Consider the following 24,299-nt stretch of genomic DNA (forward strand, 5'->3'; position numbering starts at 1 on the left):
TGATTAAAAACTTAAACAAATGAAAAGTTCAAATAATTGACTAAGTTATGATTCTTTACAAATTAATTTATAATAATGGGAAAGGATATATTCAAGCTAAGTAGTTGATTTAAACAAGTAACCCTCAAACTAAAACTAAATTCTAAAATATGCTTTAGTAAGCAAAATTATAATTTTTGAAAATGTTTTATACTTACAGGCAAATGTGTAAATACTTGAAAAATGCTTCTCAAAAAATTAATAAGATCCATTAAATAACCACTCGCTCTTCCATCTGGCTCAGACATTGTCCAGTCATAATCAGCAAGCTGAACAAATTCATCAATTTTTTGATTAAGTTTGGTATATATTTCTCCTTCTGCAGCGTGTCGAGCATCCTAACAGGACAAAATAACAACAAAAGAAACAGTTATAGAAGCAGACAATAAAACAAGTTTTCTTAAAATTCTACATTTTATTTTATATTTTTCTAATATTTTAGTCATTTTGTAATGTTTTAGTCATTTATTCAAAGTCCAAGAAAATTGTTTGTATTTTGGCTGGCAGTACTCTTATTTATTTGTCTGGATGTCATTTTGTTTTTTCCAACCTTGTTATCACCTTTTTTATCTTTATGTGGTAGGATAATTTATGAGTTACTCATTATGAATTGTTCTCACAGTTCTAAGAAGACCCTTAAGAGAAACAGAAGCAGAAAAACAGAAGTTGTCAAGAATGCAAAAGAGCACCCCCCATCCATTGACTCACTAAGGGAAATTAAATTGGACTATAACAGAAGACATGGAATAGTTACTGGTGTTTTAAGTTGAACATGCAGAGAGCAAGAGAGTGAGAGAGAGAGGTAACTTCTCAAAAGAGGAGAAAAGAAATGAAGGGAGTGATACAAAATAGAAAAGTAAGGATCTCCAAACATTTCTGTTCTCCATAAAAGCAACAAGAAAACTAGAAAAATTGTCAAAATCTACTTTCCCAGAACTCTGAAAATTAACACAAAACTTACAGCAATCCAGGCAGCATTTATTAAATACACTTCAACAGCTGAATCTTGGTAAGAAAACAAGCTTTGTGACATTTTAATGTGCCTTATTTCCATTCTCCCTCTCTTGCTCCAGCTCTTCAGTACCCTTAAAAATCAACACCCCACAACTGTGATGAAAACCAGAAGTTTCTCAGCCATCAAAGTGGCAGAACGGGGTTGGAGCTCCTTCAAAGCCACATTCCCAGAGAATTATCATATTTGACCTATTTGGTCATTCCCTGGAAGATCCTACTTGCAGGGATGTCTTTATATGACCTAAATTGGGGCTTGTCCAGTGCAGAAAGCCTTTTCCCTGAAAGCCATTTGTTGAAAACAGAGGCAATTGTTTAACAACACAGATGCCTTAGGCGGTGAATAACAGGACACAAAATAGACTAATCAAAAAGCTTAACTGAAAAAACTGAGGAACGAAATGTCAATAGATGGCTTTGAAAAGCTGACACATTCCTGGGAATCTAGAAGGCTATGTGCATGTGTAGGGCTGTACACATGCTCAGGAAAGACCTGAGAAGGCTGTAAGTTCTCATCTATGGCTGACCTTGAAGCAGGAAGTCAAGGCTAAAAGCAGAGCTGTCAAATGCCTGACTTTTGAAGCATGCCCCAACATACACAAAGAGGTCCTCAGCAAAGACTGAGGGATGTATTTGTTCCAATCTTTTAAGGAAATCTGTGTCCAGTCATTAGTTGGTCACTAATCTAACCAAGCAGAGACACATAACAAAGAATTCAGGCTTTATAGAATTAATTCAGAAAAGTAACGAAACAAGCAAACCATCACCAAGAGAAAAACAAACCTTGGGAAGAGGGGATAATCTGATTTCCTGAGTTGTCACATACTATTTTAATGTCCAGTTTTCAACAAAATTTACAAGTCACACAAGGAAATGACCCATACACAGAAAAAAAATAAAAGCCATCAATAGAAACTGTCCCTGAGGAAGCCCAGATATTGGACTCATAAGACAAAGACTTTAAATCAGTTATTTAAAATATGTTCAAAGAACTAAAGTAAACCATGTCAAAAGAAATAAACAATAATATGAAAACAATGCCTCCAAAATACAGAATATAAAGAGACAGAAATTAAAAAAAGAAAAAAGAAATTCTGTAGTTGAAAAGTACAATAAATAAATAAAAAATATCACTACAGCGGTTCAACAGCAGATTTGAGCAGGCAGAAGACAAAGGAGATATGATCAACAATATAAACAAATTACACCTAACAGAAAGCTATAGAGAACACCCTACCCAACAACAACAGACCATTATTTTCAAGTGAACATGGGGCACTATCCAGAATAGAGCATGTTAGGCCACAAAAAAACCCTGAAAAGGAATGAAATCATACAAAGTATGTTCTCCAACCACAATGGAATGAAATTAGAAATTAGTAACAGAAGGATATTTGAAAAGTTCACAAATATGTAGAAATTAAACAACGGACTCAAATAAGTAGCCAATGGGTCACAGAAGAAATCATGATCAAAATCAGAAAACATTTTTGAGATAAATGAAAACGAGAACACAACATCAAAACTTATGGGACGTAAAGAAAACAGTGCTTAGAGAAATTTATAGCTACACATGCCAATATTATAAAAAACGAAAGATCTCAAATCAATAATCTAAACTTCCACCTTAAGAAACCAGAAAAAAAAAATTGTGGGTTCTCGCTCACTCAAACAGCAGCACTCTGATAGAATTGCATGAGGGGGATTGGGGAACTGAAGACTAGGCATGGTGGCCTTTGGAACCAAGGCAAAAGATCCCCATGCCGGTGCTTTTCTTTAAAAAAAAAATAAAAAAAAATCACATAGACATGGAGAGGAAGCATCTTGAAAGTTAAAACTAGAGCAATCTTTGCCCTTTTCTCAGGTTTTTTGGACTGCACAAGCCCCCAGAATTCTCTGTACCACCTTAAGGAGGGTACAGCAGACCATCCTGGCCAGCAGAGCTTGAGAGCTAGGTTTAATCTGATGAGGGTTGGGGGAAGGTGGCAATGTGATATTTCTGACAAAACTAATAAATAGGTAGCTATTTAGATTCTTACCTTGACTAAGAAGAGACCTGAGTATCACTCACCATTTATTAGTCACATATTACATTTGAATACAACTTCATATATAATGTACATCAAGTCTAAGAGGAAGAGCACTATAAAGACACTGAGTTGATAGTGTCCCACCCTCAAGGGACAGCTCCCATCCTCAAGGAACTCACAATCCAAGGAGAGATACACTATAACAAAACATGACTTGTGCTATATTAGAGGTTTAACAAAGGAACTCAGGTATTTTGGTTTATGTGCCTTAAGAAATTTTCAAAAGAATAGCGTAAGAGAAGGTAAACATGATTAATCAAAATACTATACCCCATTTCACATTTCAATGCTTTGTTTTTTGGCTCCCTCTCCAATTTTCACATTGTCTAACTACTGACTACTCACAGCCAGATTGGGCTGAAGAAAACCAACTACTGCTACCGTATTTGCATGCCTGCCTTCACAGTAGGATTAGAACAGGAATTCCAAGAAAGATTTTTCTTCTCTCTCCACTCAGAGGTCTAACACAAATGTGACACAGAAAATAAAAACTTTCAACAGTGTCTCTCTTCAACTACAGAAGACAGTAAACACTACTTCAGATAGAAAAGGAATTTAAGATAATGTTAATGCTATTAACCAAAATGTTAATGAAGCATTAAATATGGCAGTAGCAAAATCAGTTCTGACTCAAAATAAAGTTATTTATAGCAACTTAAGCTATTAGTGTTTCTCTATTAAAATTTCTAATGCAATGCAAAGCTCCTCAGAAAAATCTTAAGACTGAGACGCTGAACATTAGTGTTTAGCAATCACTTACCAGCCACTATAAATTGGGCACTTTGAGTAATGTAGGTACAAAACATCCACTAAAATGTAAGCAACATGAAGGCAGGAAGTTTGTGTCTGTTTTGCTCATTGATGAATACCCAGCACCTAGAACAATGCTTCCAGCAGAGTAGGTAGTAGATGAGTATGTGTTAAAATTTTTTTAAAAAATCATTACTGTCTTAAAGAAGTTTATAATCTAGTTGGGACAAAAAAGTACCACAAATAAAATAATCACAGAATGAATAAATATTAACTTAGTATTGATCACATGTATAGTAAATATGTAGCAAAAAAGGAGCTATGTGGGCTGAAAAGGTTTATATCACTTGCTATTCCAGTTACTATTATTACTAATAAACAATCCCCAAATCTTAGTAGCTTAAAATAACAAGCATTTCATTATGCTCTCAGGTTCTATGGGTTAGGAACGCAGACAGGGAACCGTGGGGATGACTTTGTTCCACTATATCTGAGACCTCAGATGGAAATGAGACTCAACAGCTGGGGATTAGAATCATGTGGAGGGTGTTTCCCTCATGTCTGGCACCTGAGATGGGCAGCCTCTCCATGTGGCTTGGCTTCCCCACAGCATGGTAGCTACACGGTACCTGGACTTCTTACATGGCAGAGCAGGCCTCGAAGCATGTGTGTTTCATGCTTGCAATAAGGTAGAAGTGACATTGCCTTTTTTGTCCTAGTCTCAGTGTACTCTACTGGTTAATGCAGTCCCAAACCTGCCTAGATTCAAGGGGAGGGGACACAGATCTCCACTTCTCACTGAGTAGCGTCAAGCAATCTGTGGTCATGTTAAAAATCACTATCCTGCTAATAATGAACAATGGAGAAGTGGCCCATAAAGAATATATAGGCCAGGGGGTTGAGAAAATGGGAAAGGGTTTGATTTCCACGATTTCACTTATCTTTACATCTTGAGCAAATTACTTAACTTGTGTAAATCTTAGTTTTCTCATCCATGAAAAGAGACTCATCATCACTATCACTGTCTCGGAGGGCTGATTTGAGCATTACACAAGCTTTTATAATTAATGTAAAGTAGTCTAACAGTACTGGGCACCCAGTAGACGCTCAAAAAAATAGTCTTTTCCTTACACCCACTAGTGTTGGGTACCTAATAATGCTGAATAATGTTTATTAAGTGAACTATATGGGACATTAGCATATCAGAATCACAAGCCATCCAAATTGCCCAAGTTAGCTTATCTTCCTGTACTTATTTGCATGAAAGAGAAAAAAAAATTGGGTATCAAACATTCGCAGAATGATTTTTTAAACGTGAAGCATGTGTGAAACAGAAAAGGGGATCACGTTTAATGTGCATTAGGCACAGCAGTAATATCTCTGTCTCTTTAGCCCCCTAACATCATTAGAGGTACCTAAGTGGTCAAATGCTTATGGCCATCACACACCTCAATGATGCCACTTATGTACCAAATTCTCAAAGAAATAGAAAAATATAAAAATAATTTATTTACCACTTTGCATTTTGACCTAGTGCTCACTGGTCTGCTCTATTTCTGTCTCACTACCTGACTGAATCTAAGCAGATGAATATAGGTCACTACAGAAATGAAGTAAGACTGCAACTTCAGAAAGCAGCCAAACCAGGGAGACCTAAAGCTCAGAAGTGCATACTCACCATTATACTCAACCCACTTCCTTTCTATCACCAGGCAAAGGAAATTTGGAGTCTGATTGCTCTTATTCTCTACTACATTTCCTATCTGCACTCGGGCTGTGATATATGATTTCTCTTGCTTTGCTGGGACACCTCTAACATAGGCAGGAAAGGAAAGAGATGCCGAATAAAAATTCAAAAACCAGTATCAGACTTCAGTCTTCCAATCTCACAGAGCTAAAATACTTGATGGAACTTGAAATATTTTTAAAAATAACTATTCTTTTAAAATCCTAATTTAAATTCACCTTTAAGAATCAATGGCATATTTCTTAATTCTCCTTTTTATATAGACTTTTGTTAAATTAAATAAAGAAGATATTATTTATGATTTTCCTGGATTTTTCAAAGCAGTATGAGACAATTAAAACATAACCAGAAGCTGAGATAGGGAGAAGGACCAAATAGTTAGAAATTTTGAAGTGATAGGGAAAACAAACACTATTTACCTAAAGGAAGAAAAATTATAAAAATGATTATGATGAGACTCTTCACATTATAGTCAAATGAATTAGAGTTTAGAATGATCTAAAATCCAGCTTCTGGATTATCTGGGATAGTGGTGATTCTAAATTAATAATTTTCTAATTCTCAAATTACCTAAATTATCTCTTTTTCCTTTTTAAAAGGTGAGTGCTACATTTTTACCTTTCCAGTTTTCAAGGGCTTTTGTACCTCAAAAGTGATAAAGAATGGCTAGGGTCTTTGTAATAGCATCTGCCACTTCTTAGGTAATCTAAGTTGTTTTTCATTGGGTTTGCAAATCATCTGATATAAATAGCTTTTTAAAGTACTCCTCAACTATTTCCTTCCCTATTCTATTTCTGTTTTCTACCACTTTATAAGAGGTACTTGTTATAATTAACTGATTACTGATGCTAAATTACAGAAAAACAGAAAGCTGAATACTTTCATGCATCCATGGGGATTGAGGTAGTCTATAAATTTTTTTGAACTGAAAAATGCTTTTGGTTTTTCTGTTAGATGTTATGGTTTTGGCAAAGTAGACCCCTATATAACTGACCTAATTATTTATTCTAGTCAATAAATATTTAAGTTTTTAATTTTCTCTGATCTACCTTTTAGGGCTTTATGTAATTCAAATATATTAAACCAGCTGCAAGCATAAAATTGCTTTATGCAGCCTTCTCTAATGGGGGAAGAAAAGAGGAGAAGTTGGTGGTAACAGGTAACAAAAGAAAGAAATGTTACATGCATTGCTTTTAAAAATGACAATAAAGAAGAGAAATTATACAAAGGAACACTTCATCAATAACAGAAAAGCATGTAAATAATCAGAAGTTGAAATGCAATTAATCAGTCAATAATATTGCAAGTGTGCTAGCAATGCAATAATAAATCAACTTTATATATGCAAAATAAAAAATTATAATTAAAATGAGAAATTAAAAAAATTCCTAATACCTTACTAATAGCTTACTAGTTTTAAATGTATTCAGTTTATGAATGTATATCTTTATTACTAAAAGTTAAATAAATGTACATTTTATTTTACTTATACAGTAACACCTCAGTTATTCAGAGGTTACATATAGTCAATAACCAAGAAGAAAGCCAAAAAAAGTCACTGAGTAGCCAAAAGTGGTATCATACTTCATGTACCAATAAATAAGTTGTAGTAAATCCTATGATAGAATACTATACTAAATTGAAAATAAATGACAACTACATGCAACATAAATGAAATAGCACAAATCATGTTGAGTGAAAGTTAGACACACAAAAAAGCACTCTTATGATTCTACATAAATAGAGTTCAAAAACAGAAAAACATGCTGTTAAAAGGGTAAAGGGGGTCAAATATATGGTGATGGAAGGGGAATTGACTCTGGGTGGTGAACACACAATGTGATATATAGATGATGTATTATGGAATTGTACTCTTGAAACCTATGTAATTTTACTAACCATTGTCACCGCAATAAATTTTAATTAAAAAAAAAAAAGTAAGTACTGAGAGGAAGAAGAAATAATAACTAGGAAGAGGGATAAGGGAGGCTTCTACAATGCTACTAATGCTTTATTTCTTGACCTCGTAATTCCATAGGTGAGTTCATTTTTTTTCAATTTAAATAGAATTTACTTTTTAGAGTAGTTTTAGGTTCACAGCAAAATTGAGGGAAAGGTACAGAAATAACCCATATACCCCCTACCCCCACATTTGCACAGTCTCCTCCACTATCAAAATGCCCCACCTGAGTGGTATATTTGTTACAATTGATGAACTTACATCATTATCACCCAAAGTCCACAGTTTACGTTAGGGTTCACTCTTGGTGTTGTACATGCTATGGGTTTGGACAAACGTGTAACGATATGCATCATCATTATGGTCTCATAGAGTAGTGGCACTGCCCTAAAAATCCTTTTCTCCATCTATTCATCTCTCTCCCACCCCCAACCCACTATCTTTTTACTGTCTCCATATTTGCTTTTTCCAGGATATCACATAATTGAAATCATACAATATGTAGACTTTTCAGATTGGCTTCTTTCATTTAGTATTATGTCATTTAAAGTTCCTCCACATCTTTTCATGGCTTGATAGCTCATTGCTTTTTAGCGCTGAATAACATTCCATTGTTTGAATGCCCCAGTTTAACCGTTCATTTACTGAGGACCACCTTGGTTGTTTCCAAGTGTTGGCAATCAGAATTAAAGCTGCTTTAAACGTACACGTGCAGATTTTTGTGTGGACACAAATGTTCAATTCACCTGTGTAGATAACAAGGAGTGTAATTGCTAGATTGCACGGTAAGAGCATGTTTAGTTCTATAAGAAATTCTTACGCTGTCTTCCAAAGTGGCTGTACCGTTTTACATTCCCAGCAGCAATGAATAAGAATCCCTGTCACTCCACATCCTCACCAGCATTTGGTGGTGTCAGTGTTTTGGATTTTGGCCATTCTAATAGGTGTGCAGTGGTATCTCACTGTTAATTTGCAATTCCCTAATAATATATGGGAGGAATATCTTTTCATATATATGTATATTACATACACACATATATTTAATTACAGTTGACACTCAGTCCTATTCTCCTTCAGCCCCAGGTGCGCAGCGCAGTGGTCAGGTAACCACACAGTCCATGAAGTGGTCCCCTGATAAGTTCAATACCCCCATCAATCTACTTTTAATCTTTATATTAAAAGTGGGTTTTATAAACAACATATAGTTGGCTCTTGTTTTACTGACCCACTCTGACAACTTATCTTTCAATTGTTCTTTTTAGACCATTGATGTTTAAAGTAATTATTGATATAATGTTTTTCTCTTAACACTTTAAATATTTCATTCCATTCTCTTCTTGCTTGCATGGCTAACTAAGAGAATTAGATATAATTCTTATCTTTGTTACTCTAGGTAAAGTGGTTTTTCCTCTGGTTTTTTTCAGGATTTTATCTTTATCTTTAATTTTCTGCAGTTGAATATGACATGCCTAGGTGTAGCTATTTTGGCATTTGTCCTGTGTCCTCTAATCTTTCTGGATCCATGGTTTAAATGTCTGACATTAATTTGGGAAAATCCTCAGTCACCGCATCAAATATTGCTTGTTCCTTTGTCTGTTTTCTCTCCTTCTAATATCCCCACTGCATGTATGTTATATCTTCTGTAGTTGTCTCACAATTGTTGAATATTCTGTGCAGATTTTTTTCAGTGTTTGTTTTCCCCCTTTGCTTTTCTGTTTTGGAAGTTTCAGTTGACATATCCCCAAGCTCAGAAATTCTTTCCTCAACCGTGTGCAGTCTACTAATAAGTCCATCAAAGGCATTCTTCATTTTTGTTACAGGGTTTTGATCTCTAGCATTTCGTTTTTAGTGTTTCTTAGATTTTCCACCTCTCTGCTTACATTACACATCTGTTATTTCATGATGTCTATTTTATCTATTAAAGCCCTCAGCATATTAATCATAGCTTTTTTAAAAAAAAATTCATAGTCTGATAATTCCAATATTTCTGACATATCTGAATCTGGTTCTGATAGTTACTCTCTCTTCTAACTGTGTTTTTTCCTTTTAGTCTGTCTTGTAATTTTTTCTTGATAGCCAGACATGATTTACTAGGTGAAAAGAACTGCAGTAGACAGGCCTTTAGTAACGTTTTAGTAAGGCATGGGGGGAAGGAAAGTGTACTACAGTCCTATGATTAGACCTCAGTTTTTAAGTAAGACTTTGCCCCTCGACAGCGAAATTCCCAAGTGCTTCTCATTTTCACTCCTTAGGTGGAGCAGGATGCTGGGATTGGGTATTTCCCTTCCCCCAATTTGGTTAGGCTCTGATAAAATCCCAATAGTTTAGGAATTGGTAAATAGTTTGTTTTGAGATTAGTTTTTGTTGAGAAGCATAGAATGCTTAAAGAACAAAATGCTCTGGCATTTCTCAAATGCTTCCTTCCCCTTCCTGGAAGCACAAAAGGATTTTTTTCTCTCCTATCTTCATTGGGAACACCTGGTAGGGCTCTAAGAAGTAAAGCTCACAAAAGTGTGCACAACCATGATTGGGTCCCCCTGGAGTTTTAACTTGCAGACTTATCCACACTAAGTCTCCAGCACTTCATCAAGTACAGTTCAGGTTTACTGTAGTGGTTCCTGAAGAGGTTTCTGCTCCATTAAGTTGTGATTTTCTGTATTTGCCTAACTGTTTCTCCAAATTTGGGGGTAGTGGTTTGCCCTATGATCTCACTTCTCTGACAAATCAAAGAGTCGTTGTTTTTTCAGTTTTCTCAGCTTTTTACTTGTCAGGACAAAGTGAAAACTTCCAAGTTCTTCACATACCAGATTAGAAATGGAAGTTTTTGTTCACTTTTTAATAATTAATGGAGCTATATATGTATAACCTACACAGTTATAAATTATGCATATTTACATATGTATGTTATACTTCAAATAAAAAAGGTATTTTAAAAGTCCATTTACTATGCTCTTGCTCCATAGGAAGAGAAATTCAAGATCTTAATCAAAGACAACTTATCTATCACTCTGTAGCCATAATCCTAAAAAAACTTCATTACATACGAGTAGTCATCAACAGATTTAAAAAACGCAAACTAGAAAAAGAATCAGAAGTATATTCCTTCTAGGCATTTACAGATATAATCACTGCCAGGACTCTAAAGGAAAGAACTCTTCAGAGTGGCAGATTAGAAAAGCTCCAGGGAGCAAAATTAAAGAGCTCTGATGCCAAAGAAGAACTGGGTCTTTTCCCTACTACACAGATTAAAAAGGGAATGGTATACCCATTTTACCCTCTATTCGTATGCAAATCTTTTCAGTTAGAAGTCTTATATTAGCTTCAAGTAGCTCTCAGTGTGGGTCCAGGTTAATTTCAAAAAGCTGAGCTACTGCTTGAGGGCAGGAACTACTTACTTTCCTTTTTTGTTTCACTCACAAATTTAGCAAAATAAAAGGCACAAGCTAACAAGATAGTCTATATAGTTCATAAAATAAATATGATAAAAACAAGCACTTTGTGTGTGTACATGTGCTTTTTACAGGGGAAGCAAAAGGAGGTGTGGATAAAAGGATCCTGTAAGTGCTTATTTCCATAATCATTAAGCAACTAAATAGGAATATGTTTGGTAGTCACTGGACTGAAAAGAATTAGGCTAAGAGGTTAACTAAGCGATCCATACTAACGTCTGTAATCAAGACTAGTTTAATCATCTCTGTGAAAGAGGCAACAGACTGACTACTCACAAAAAATGGAAATGCTCCCAATTTCTCTCAGTAATTCACTTTAATATTCATTTAACAATTCTTGATGTTGAATTGCTTCACCTCATAGTTTACAACAAATTCCTTTTGAAATAGACCAAAGGTAGAACTGAGGAATACTTGACTTTCATAGACTGAGCTTGAATCAGCTCTTGTTCTCATATTATAGAGTTTCCTGAGTTCTATGTGAAAAATAAAACAAAAAACAAACAACAATAAAAAAAACTATTTATAAAGGCTGAACTTGATTTTTTGATTTCCAAGAAAATCCAACGGGTATTTTATGGCAGTTGTAGTTTCAACTAAATATCTTCTACTTAAGGGATCAATGGAATGATGGACCATAATTAACATTTCTAAACATTCCCTCCTAACAACCAGATTTTGAAAAGTGTAATTCCAAGATCCGTTAGTCAAAGAGCATCATGCTCCAGTATCTTTGGTTCTTTAACTTATAACTGATAAGAAAATTTTGTGAATATCCGTAGCTTCACCAGATGTCAAGGCAATTCATGTTTTAATCAGAGTACAGAGTAAGCCTATTAAATTTAATGTCAACAGTTAAATATTCTTACAATTCCAGTCTTAGCAAATCTCTTCTTGACAGCATATGAGTAACACATGGACATAAGGACAGAGAGCAATAAAGAAAAGGAAGAGAGATTGTATAAAATCTAATATAAAAGCAAAGAATCAATTTGTTCTGGAATAAATAAGTGTCCAAAAACTTGTAAAGTTTCCTATGTTATGGTATTTATCATACCATATTATCAAATGTCTTTTTATAGTTTTTTCTCCTATGAGCTTCTTGAGGGAAGAAATATATTTTTATATTCTCAGCACCTAATAGAGTGCTCAGAGCATAGATGAAGTACAACAAATGGAACTGTGGTAAGTATCCCCTTTAATCCTCATAACAATTGTGTAAGGTAGATAATATATTGCTACTTTTATAGATAACAAAACTGGTAATCATTAAAATTAAAGAATGTGCCAAAGTCACAGAGCAGTCAACTCCAGACTATATGCCCTTAATTACTGTACAATACTATCTTGATAAATAATGCCTGTTTTGTACAGCTTCTGTCTCACTTTTAATAACTAATTTTATCATTCTGCTCACTCAGCTATTATTTGTATTTGTGCCTTCTGTATCAGGATGACCACATGAGCTCAAGAATCACCAGAGGAGTACAAGATCTGGGGGCCAGACAGATAATTTTAAGAATCAAGGGTCATTTCTGGACTTTCAAAGTCTAGTTACTGTTAATACTAAGTTAATTTCTAAATACAAGTATACTGAATTTTTAAAGTGTAAATGATTATGCTATACTTTTAGGAGATAAGCTGGTTAATTTACAAGAAACATAGCAAGAGAAGGAAGATGAGAGTTCTTTTCAATAGAAAACTTAGAAAGGGCTATGAGGTTAAACTAGCAAGGCTATTTTACAGATAAGGGTTCAGTAAGTGGTTTATATTTGTTTAGCAAAATATTCAATGTAAAACTATTTATATTACTACACTATGCCAATGTCTCATCTATATGACCCTAAATCAATTAAATAATAAAAATTTATAAAATAAATTTATGAAATTATTTAATCTTCCATTCTGCTTAAAACAACCATTAATTAATCTTTTAGTATATCCTATGGTAGTATATAAACAGAAATCTTTCTGTTCAGATAAAAGTAGGACTTTAATAACATGTAATAAGATGATATTTTTCTTCAGATCAGAGCCAAAAAAGATGTAAAGCAAATCTTACACTTACCTAATTCATCTTACATTTTTAATTTCCAAACACGCACACATATACACATTACATAAAAGTTAATTATTGAACTGTGAGACATTAATAGAAATCCAGTGAGACTAATTCAGTACTACTGTAAGTCTTCAAAACATGAACAAAATGTAATAAAGCTGTAGAAAATCAATACAGTTTCTTCCATTTAAATAAGATGTTTAAAATGTCAAAAAGGAATTGACATTTATCTGCTCATTGCTGACAATGATTACCTCTAATTTTCAACTGTTAGGAATATAATGGAATCATGTATATAATATGTATATATATAATATAATATGTATATAAAAATAGTCTTTAATTTTTAAATTTATGTTTTTTTAAATCACTTTATTTTTTTATATTAGTTTCAGGTGTACAAAACCTCATAATGATTTGACATTTACACCCCTCACAAAGTGACAGTCCCCCAAGTCTACTACCCCTTTGACATCATCTACAGCTGTTACAATACCACTGACTATATTCCCTATGCTGTACTTTACAACCTGAATATACAGATATAGATATCTATTTATATAATATGTCTATGTATATATATTTAATTATAGTTGACATTCAATATTATTCTACTTCAGCTTCAGGTGTATAGCGCAGTGGTCAGGCATCTACATAATCTATTAAGTGATCCCCCTGATAAGTCCATTACCCATCTGGCACCTTACGTGATCTTTACAACATTATTGATTATATTCCCTGTGACTACCAATTTGTACTTTCTAATCCCTTCACCTTTGTCTTCAATTTTTAAAAATTTGTTTATGGTGATTGAAATAAAAACTTTCGGTCAGATTTTTACATACCTTAAAAGTAGAAAGTCCATAAAGTCTTGTGGTATGAACAGTTTCTTGAGAAATATTTGTAATGTTAGTTATAAAGTCCTCAAGGTATTTGCATGCTTGTTCCAGGTGTGTTGTATTTATTATGATTTGCACTAGCTAGAAAATACAAAATATATTTGGTAAAACGCATGCAACATGTACACAGAGCCATTTGCTTTTTTAAAAATAGGATTATTACTTCCCATAATTGCATCATTTCTGCATAATTATAGCATTACAGGATACAACTGCTTATGTGATTTAAAAAGCCCGCTACAAATACTGTTTATGAATGCTATCATTTTTAAAAAAATAACCAAGGTCTAACTAACTACAAGTTAATTTAAAGTAATTTTTCAAAGTAGTTTTTCAAATTTTATATATTGATCAAGTAAAAAAATAAGTATTTTCACTTTTTACTATGGTCTGGCCATCATAAATCTACATATATGTTCCAACACCTTCAACTATAGTAATTACTCCTCATCTGTAGGGGATACACTCCATCCAATACCACCAGTGGATTCCTGATACTGTGAATAGTACTGAACCCTGTATATACTATGTTTTTTCCGATACATATATACCTGTGATAAAGTTTAACTTATAAATTAGGCATAGTAGAGATTAACATCAATAATTAATAATAAAATAGATCAATCATAACAATACGCTGTAATAAAAGTTACGTGCATGTGGTCATTTGTTTCAGGGCATCCCTTGCTGAAGTCTTGGCACAGGATCAATGCTTTCTGACACAACATGCTGCTGTCAGTTGAAACATTTTCTGTTCATGTCTTCCACCCACAAATGGAATGCCTTTCCCATCTTAACTTATCACGCACTGTGCCTTAACTTCTTGCTATTTGAGATGTGACAGCAAAACTAGCACTAATTTCCTTTTCCCTCTTTACAATTTCACAGATAGAAACTTGGTTCTTACCATAGATCTTAGCAACCTCAGCACACAACTTTTTTCTTTCCTCAATAATTTGAGAACTTGCACCTTTTTGCTTCAAGGTGCACTTTCCGGCTTCTTTGTCAGATCTAAATTGCCAGCATCACTACTCTTGCACTTGGATGCCATTATTAAGTAAAATAATGGTGATTTGAACACAAGAAGTGCGATACCACAACAGTTTTTCTGATAAATGAGATAGCTACGAAGTGACTAAACAGGCAGGTAGTGTGGACAGTGTGGACACGTAAGACAAAGGGATGATTCACATCCCAGGTGGAATGGTGAGGGACCGTGCGAGATTTCATCATGCTACTCAGAACAGTGCACAATTTAAAACTTATAAATTGTTTACTCGACTGTTAATTTCTGGAATTTTCCATTTAGTATTTTTGGACTACAGTTGACCACAGGTAACTGAAACCGTGGAATGGGGAGACTATTACCATGTTTCCCCGAAAATAAGAACTAGCCAGACCATCAGCTCTACTGCATCTTTTGGAGCAAACATTAATGTAAGACCTGGCTAGGTTTTATTTTCGGGAAAACACGGTATATGTAATATTCCCCAAGTAAAAACTTGTTTTCCCTCACATTGCTTGAATTTACATTGATGCTTCCTTATTTTTTAAACAAATCCACTTCTATTAATAAATTTAAAATGAAAGCTAGTTTTACAGGATGATGTTGAGCAATAACTTAATTTATAACAATTGTTTCACATAATGAAACACTTAACTATAAACCTACCTCTGTCAAACCTATATGAGGTTTTCTAATAAGGTTCAGTAAACAGCTATTCAAAGTTCTGGTCAGCAGCAGATTTGTAGATTTTCTAAGCATATCATCTATTTCTGTTGAGCTAAAAACAAAAGTTGATGTTATTAAGCTTTCAACCAGGGTATAGTTAGCTTCCCGAATTATTTAATACAATTTAGTAAAATTATTTGATCCACCTCATTCCTTTGTATCTTTAAAAAAACTACATCCACCCATATTTATTAAATCACAAATTTCAATACAATTTAATTTCACAAAAGGGACATTTTCAATAAAGTAAAATATTCATTTATGGCATAATTTAAATGTATTCAATTTACATTACAGTAAAACCATCGGGATTCTTAGTATAAGGAAATAAAATTATTCTTAAATTACGATTCCATTGTGGTACAGTCACTTTCAAAGATATTTCATATGCAACTATAGCTAAAATTACCGTTAAAATGCAAATTGCTCTGAGCTCTTTCCAGATATAATTAATTACTAGATTTAATTTTAACCTAAGATATCCATTTCCACTGAGATTTTTAAGAGATTCAAAGAAATATATTTAGTTACCTTACACTAGTTTTAATCCGGTTTAAAAAATATCTATGATATTTCTTAATATCGTAAAGATTTCTAGGTTAGCACTGAAAAGCTTGTTATTTTCACAAATTGTCACGAATTAAGTAAATAGTGATTTCTTGTATATAGCTTCATTATCGAAACAGTTAAGCTGTCATTAAACCCAGTTTTCTCAATCTCAGCACTACTGACATTTCAGGCTAGATGATTCTTCGTTGTGGGGCTGTCCTGGGCGTTAAAAGACGTTTGGCAGCATCCCTGGCGTCTACCCACTAGATGCAGACAGCACCCCTCCTCTTAGCTGTGACGCCAAATGTCTCTAGGCATTGTCAAATGTACCCCACGGGGCAATATTCCAGTTGAGAACCACTGCCTTAAACATAGGCTAGAATTTTAGCACCACTTTACTTTTTATTTTATTAAAATGTTACTCTTAAAGAAATCTATAAAGCACAAATATTTACTAGTTTATATTTATTTTTAAAAAATGCAAATAAAGCAAGATTTGACGAAACACAGGTACTTTTCTCACTACTATAATGTTTTCCATTTTAATGCAGGCACTTTTTTCAATTTCTGCCAACCCTAATTCTGACAGATCTGAGGAGAGTATTTCCCTCTGATTCTTTATATCTAAAAATCAAGACTTCCAAAGGGAATACGTATACCACGAATAGGGCTTTAGGGTTATTGGCATCAAACTCTCAGAAAACTCTTTCTGGTATGTCAGTAGTGTCCCTTGAACAAGCAACGTAGGAGTACTCATCCTGATAAAAAGGAGGTGGTTGCCAACTCCTTTGTTTTCTTTTCTGAAACAAATTATGCTTAAAGACACCCTGTATAACATTGTTCTCAGGTGAAACATTTGCAAATGAAAGGGAAAAATAGATAATCTATGTATCATAATAGATAATGTCTTCTGTTTAAATTCCCTGAAATTCCTTGAATGCCGAGTCAATGTATACTTTTTATTCCACAAGTAAAAGCAGAGAAAGAAAACCTATCAGTATCTGTGCCAGCAAAATTTACCTGACAATGAGCAGTATTTCCCCCTCGAGGTTTTCATCCTAACTGAGCAATTTTTTTCCTTAACCCCTTGTTCTTTGAGCCTATAACTTGTACTCTTCCTAATTTTTAAAGAACATTTCACAGTAATTGACTTATTATGTAATAAAACTCCTAAAATATTTTACAGTTTAACCTCTTATGCAAACTGAAAAGTTCTTAAAGATCATATTAAGTCTAAATGTTTCCTCCGCAACCAAATAATTGAAACTTTGGCATCTCTTCATGAAGTAACTTTATTCTCTGGCCCTGCTTTTATTCATATATAAAAAGAACCCAAACATTTGTACTGTAAGAGCTCTGAAGTATCTTCTAGTCCTAAAAATCAAATCCAAAATATGTTTAAACATAATAAAAGACCTTTAAACTCAGAAAGTGATTTTGCCATTTTGCCATAATGACAAACAAAGCAACTCTAATTACTCAATTTTAGGGCACAGATGGAAATTCTTTAAATAAAAATATATGTCAGAAAAGCTGATAATCTAGAATAAATTTAGATTTACATATTTTAAAATCAATATGTTGTCTCTGCATTCTGAATTGTTTATTACTCTCAAAATGAAAATAGCCAATGAATTTAGTAAAGCCTAACTTTTTAAAGAAAGGTACGCATAAAAGCCTTGTGAATGAATAACTCATGGTTATAAGGAGTTAATTAGAACTCTTAATATTTGTATTGAATAAAAGTGACAGACACTTTTTATCAAAGGAAAATTTTGACAATGTTTTCTGCTGTAGCATTAGTACACAGCATTTACCTTTTAGAATGCGAGGAGGTCATATACAGAAAGAGTCTGAACTGAGGTGGCAATTCTAGCTCTAGTCAGTTATTAGGGAGGCTTTAAGGAAAAGTATACATAATATTATGACCAATGACTTTTATAGTTGGTGTTATAAATGCAGTAAAAAATATCAAATAATTAGAGAGCCTCTGTCTCTCCTCTGTAAACAAAAGTTAATTCTGAACTGCTAAATTTCTACATTTTCCATAGTTTAACAATATCTTAATTAGATCAGTCCTATTTTTCAAGAATCAACATTCAGATCAGGTAATAAAAAGTACTTGTTAGGACATGTAAATTGTATATTTACCAAGTTAGAAAACGTTAAAGTAACTTATATTTAAGGAAAAGATGAGAAGGATCAATGTTATAGATCCAGGATTGCAGCTTCAAGAATAATTCTCAAATGTAACATTGAGCCAAATCGTAGGATGACTGTTAAATAAAGATTTCTTGTTTCTCCCTTTTACTTTATGTTTACCTCAAAATAATAGATGAATGCATGAATCACTGTTTTCAAAGATGACTATAACTAGAATCTATTTGAGAGTATATAAACAAATTCACGTCCACCCAAGTGTAAGTAAAATTGTTCTCTATCCCTTAACTTCAGATACTCTTTTACCCGAGCAGAACATACATTGTTTTAAATATACATTGTTTAAAAATAGTGGTTGCTTACAATAAGAGACACAGATACAATACATACAATAAAATAACTATAAATGTTCTTATTGTTTCAGCTTGAAAGACAAATAATTTTTATATTTCAACTGCCTTCACATCTCTTTATGACTTAAAATTCAGAAGAGCTTCACACTGAAGGACATTTCCTTCTATTCGGTATATAAATTCGAAAGAATAGATTTCAGAGAGGGAGATACTATATTAAGAAAGTCAGTATCACCCACACCTCCTCCTCCAGAGGGCATTCACAATTAGAAGTATAGGATATGTCCATAATGCAGGGGCCATACAGGTAGCTGGTACAAGTGTGGCGTAAAGATGAATGTTCCTCTAACATTAATTGTTCATTTTATGCCAGACACTTTCACTAATATGGAAGTCAGAACTGCTCCTTCAACCCAGCTCTCAAACTAGCTGGTCATTCTGGATAAATGATGTAGCCTCTCTGAGTCTCAGTTTCCTTATTACAAAAACAGGCGTAATATCACATTTCCTATTTCCAAAAATGTAGGTTATTACTTTTATCATACCAAATGAATAGTATTCTCATCTATAAAATCAAGTTGGCTATGGCTACCAACAGTTGCTGTGCTGCTCTCCATTACTGAGTATAATACAATTTGCTACAGCATGCTTTATTAATTCTATTATTTTATATGAAGCCTCATCTTAAACCTATTTGAGACAAAACTATTGAGAACATCAGCCTTTTGACAAGTCAATGACACAGATAAAGAAGGGATATTGTTTACCTATTAGTAAGCTAAATAGAAAAACTAAAATAAATAAGATCTAAACAACTAAAGGAAAAAAGGGGGATATTGGTAAAACAGATTTAACAACAAATGCAAGGTGTGAATCTTATTTGGACCTTGATTCAAACATACCAACTATAAAAGGCATTTTGGGGACAACAAAGAAAATACTGATATGGACTAGGGAACTGATGACATTTATGGAATAGTGTTAATTTTGTTAGGTGTGGTTAAACAATGAAATGTCCTTATTGCGTTTAGAAGCACATACTGAAGTATTTAGGGTAAAATGTCATTACTATTTCTAGAATTCGCTTTAAAATACTTCAGCAAAAAAGTAGATAAAATATGGCAAAATATTATTGTTAAATCTAGATGCTGAGAACATAGGAGTTTCCTATACTATTATCTCCATTTTTATATATGTTTGAAGATTTATGTAATAAAAAGTAAAAATATATATAATATATGTAATATATAATATATAATACAATACATAATACATAATATATTATATATATATAAATATAATACTAGATTTATAGCAACTTAACCCCATATGTCACTGAAATATAGTAGCCTTTCCAATGAGATAATAATCCATTAAGGAGTCATTGCCTGGAAATCAAGGGTTAATGTTTCATAAAAACAGATATGATAAAGATACATTTCTTATTAGTAAACTTACCTTCGGTGTAGTGACTCTGAAAATTTGAGGCTGGCATAAATAAATTCTTTAACTTGAGTGTAAATACGAGGCACTGATTGAGACATGGGGAATTTCTTTGGGAAAGATTGCTGTAGGAAGAAAAAATTGACATTGTTTTTGCAGTGTTACAAAAAGATATTCTAATCACCTAAAAGTATAAAAATTAAGTTGATTTCACATTTGAATAGTAAATACCTGCATCTCAAAGTCTACTGCTATATTTCTACATTATTTTTAGGTTTTAAAGAACACCAAAATATTTTTTAGGAAAATAATGTGGCAATTTACCTGTTTCTTTAATCATATTATCAGACTGCAAACAAGCAGTGAAAGCATGTATCAATAATCTTTAATCATATTGTCAGACTGCAAACAAGCAGTGAAAGCACTTATCAATACCTCTGCAGGTTCCAGTAAGTATCCTACAGAAGATGCCTAACTGTCTGCTTCTCTGCATCCATAATACAAGAGTCAGGTTGGCCAGGAATCATCAAAGACTCCCTTCACTCACCCTCAATGAAGGCGTGATGCCAATTCAAGTAGGTACCCATTTCATTCCATAACTCCTAGAACACCTCACAACAGCTTTCTGACCCATACACCATCAAACACTGGTATGCAGCCAATGGTTTACAATGTGCTTCTTGGCTAAACTGCTTTATCAGCCAACATCCATTAGCAAATTCTGTTTCCAAAAAGGTAAACTCTTTCCAAGATTTTTACCAAACACCCCTTATTTATACTTCATGAAGTCCAATCTACACTTCTATCTTCACATTCATTGCAACCTAGTTGTATCAGTGAAAGTACCCTCACCAACAACGTCACCAATGACCTTGTAAATGTTAAATCCAACGGACTTTTCCAGCTCTCATGTTACCGATTTACTTGCATCTGAAGTATCTGACACAGTTGGCCTCTTCTTACTCCTTAAATGAGCCCTCCTTCCTTGGTATCCATGCCCCACACTGGTTTTCTTCTTAGTTCTCTACCTTCTCTGTATCTCTTCTTCTAGCCATTGCTTAATTATTGCTTTGCCTTTGGGTTCTAGCCTACATCTTCTTCTCTTTTTATCACACGTTCTATCCTTAGATGATCTCATCTACTCTCATGACTTCAATTACCACACAAGTGCTAATATCTCCCAAATCTGCAACTCCGGACCAAATCTTTCTCCTGCAGTCCAAAGCCATCTAAGTACCACTCGTACACCTCCATTTGGCTGTAACACTTAAGCTGCAGTACCTGTGGCTGTATACCAGTGTTTGATGGTATTTGAGACATGCTCAATAAATCCCAAAGTGAAATTATCATCCCTTCCTTCTAAATCTGTTCTGATTTCTATCTTAGTGAAAACTACCACTGTCCAAGGCAGAAACTTGGCTATTATAATGGACCGGTCAATCTTTGTCATCTCTCATATGCAAATAATCACCAACTCCTGTTGTTCCTATCTCCTAAACACCTCCCAAATTCTATGGCCATAACTTTCACTCAAGTCACCAATCTCTTACCAAGAGAACTGCAACAATCACCTAGCTGGTCTCCCAGTCTTACTCTTCTCCAATCCATTTCCTCCACACGTTAGCCAGAGAGATCTTTCGAAAGCACAAATCTGATTATGTTTCTACTACTTAAAATCCTGTGGTGACTTCTCATAGCTCCCTCAGGACAGAGGCTAAACTCTCTTACCCTCCTTACAAGAGCTAGTATAGTCTGGCACTTTCTACTTAATTGCTTGATCTTCATCTCTTGTATTTTATTAATCTTGTACTTTATACTACAGAATTATACCCTTTCTGCATGCCGCTTCCTCTATCTTGAGCTGTGCCAACTTCTGTGAATTGTAATTTCCTGGTGTGTGTGTTTTTTTTAAATCTATTCCTTGACTATAAGCTCCTTGACAGCAGAGACTGAAAAACTAGCATGTAGCACAGTGGCTACTATCTAGTAGGTGAGGACAAACATTTGAATGAACAACTGTATTCTTAGGTACCTCCAGCATAAGGAAACTTACAACCAGCTAGTAGTGATGACATTCATAGAGAACAGTGTCTCTCCAAAACTGTTCGGTTTAACTTTTCCAAATTTAAAGACTCAATTAGGAGCACTATAAAAATTAACTGAAGAGTTGCTATTCTTTAAAATCACCTCATAATAATGTAAATGCTAACTTACATCCAACTTATGCTTTGCAGAATAATGAACCCAATAAATACTATTTGGAAGATATTTCAGATTTAAGAATTTATTGTAATGACATTAAAGACAAGACAGAATATGAGTATGTTCTTAATTTAGCCAGAGGGTTTTAATAAATTATCACAGCTATCTGCAAAAAAAGACTGATTTTTGCATATATGTTCAGTCTTAGTCCTTTCTCATTCACAATTTACACTAAAAATAATAACTCGTTATTTAAAAGACAGTTTTACATCTTTGCTAATAGTTTAAATTGAAAATTATACTTAAATTAGGAAAAAAATTAAATATACATACACACACAACCAAGAGACTGTTCTTAAATAATTCATGGGATTTCCTTTTAAGTTGTCAAATTTCAATTTTCCATGTGGCTCTTACCTTAACAGCAGCTCTTCTTTTTAATGATAAGTAATATATGGAGCAATGACTACAATTCCTAATGAGTTTAATCCTACTACATATTTTGGAAGCATCCTAGAAGCTAAGTCAAACTTCCTTTTAACTGTAAATCTATTTAGAATACTTGAGTATAATTTGAAGGAACATCATTAGAGATTTAGCTCAACCTCCTCACATGACAGATGAGCCACAAATATACAAATAGGGTAAGTCACTTGTCCATAATAAGCTACAGGCAGAACTGACATGTGAACCCAGAGCAATCCAATGCTCTTTATGGAGATACTACAGCCTGAACAAACTTTATTACTAGTAACCAAAACAAAACAAAATAAAACCAAGCCATGAGATGGAGAGTATTCTGGTAATATTTCTTGACAGGGACAACTCTGATTGGGGTTTTAAAAACATGGAATTAGGACATTTATTCTGGTCTTTTGTGTGTATTAGAATACAGCTATTAGGTACATGCACTGGCAGTGTTAACTATAATATGTCACATATTATGTGATTATTAGATATAATATGCTTAGTTTATGTATACAAAAATATTACAAAAATTAACAGTCACAATTCACACATTTCACTCAGAATTCATTTTTATTCATTGTGCAGGGATACAATGGAGAAAATGACTACATTATAAAGAGTTGGAAAAATCATAAAGCATAAGGGAAAAAAACAAGAATAAAGAGAATGAAAAAAGATGACAATAACAGGAAGTATGGTACATTTTTCCTATGAGATCTGATTCTACCTAAAGATACTGGATAGGGGTGTGTGTGTGTGTGTGTGTGTGTGTGTGTGTGTGTGCACGCGCGCGCGTACAGTCACAGAATACTCTACATGCTGATCTGTTTCTTTTCTCCATCCTGTCTTTTGTTCAGACACCTTGACTCTAAAAATACATATTCCTACTCCAGGAAAAATCTACAGCTGGCTACTGCCTTCATACACCTCTTGCTTAATCAAGGTAAACTTTTTGTGGAAGTGTATTTCTAGGAAAAAAAGCCAAAAAATAAGATCTTCCACAATGATGGACATTTCAAAGAAATTCTCCTCTCTTTCCCTAGAATATACTCTTATTCCTATAACCTACTCAACATTTTGTGCATTTAATTCAGAATCCACCCAATGTTAGTAATACCTTACCTGAGAATCCACCTAACATTTGAGACAACTATTCCCAATATCGCCAGGAAAGTCACTTCTTAACTTCACCAAAATAGTAGTAGTAGTAGTAGTGGTAGTAACAAAATCTTTAAAAGTTAACAAAACATAACCGATTTTCTTAAATAACACAACAAAAAAATTGCCTCAAAAGAAGCCATTCTTACTTACAGAGTCAGGTTACTATTATGAACCAATAAATATTATGAGTTTATTTTTAAGAAAACTCTTGAATTAAAAACTAA

At 33.7% G+C, this 24,299-nt stretch overlaps 1 protein-coding gene across 3 annotated transcripts in view; it reads right to left on the minus strand.

Moving 5' to 3' along the window:
• Positions 1–24,299, minus strand: part of EXOC6 (exocyst complex component 6) — a 166,361-nt gene that overhangs the window by 65,346 nt on the left and 76,716 nt on the right. For all 3 annotated transcript variants that reach the window (XM_081074011.1, XM_081074010.1, XM_081074012.1), the window contains exons 15-18: positions 20,260–20,369; positions 15,680–15,791; positions 13,954–14,088; positions 198–377 (exon numbers count right to left, since the gene is read on the minus strand). In XM_081074011.1, the coding sequence (XP_080930137.1) occupies positions 198–377; positions 13,954–14,088; positions 15,680–15,791; positions 20,260–20,369 (537 nt within the window). The remainder of the gene's footprint in view (positions 1–197; positions 378–13,953; positions 14,089–15,679; positions 15,792–20,259; positions 20,370–24,299) is intronic.

This window comes from Rhinolophus hipposideros (assembly GCF_964194185.1).
Source record: "Rhinolophus hipposideros genome assembly, chromosome: 15".
NCBI classification, from domain to species: domain Eukaryota; kingdom Metazoa; phylum Chordata; class Mammalia; order Chiroptera; family Rhinolophidae; genus Rhinolophus; species Rhinolophus hipposideros.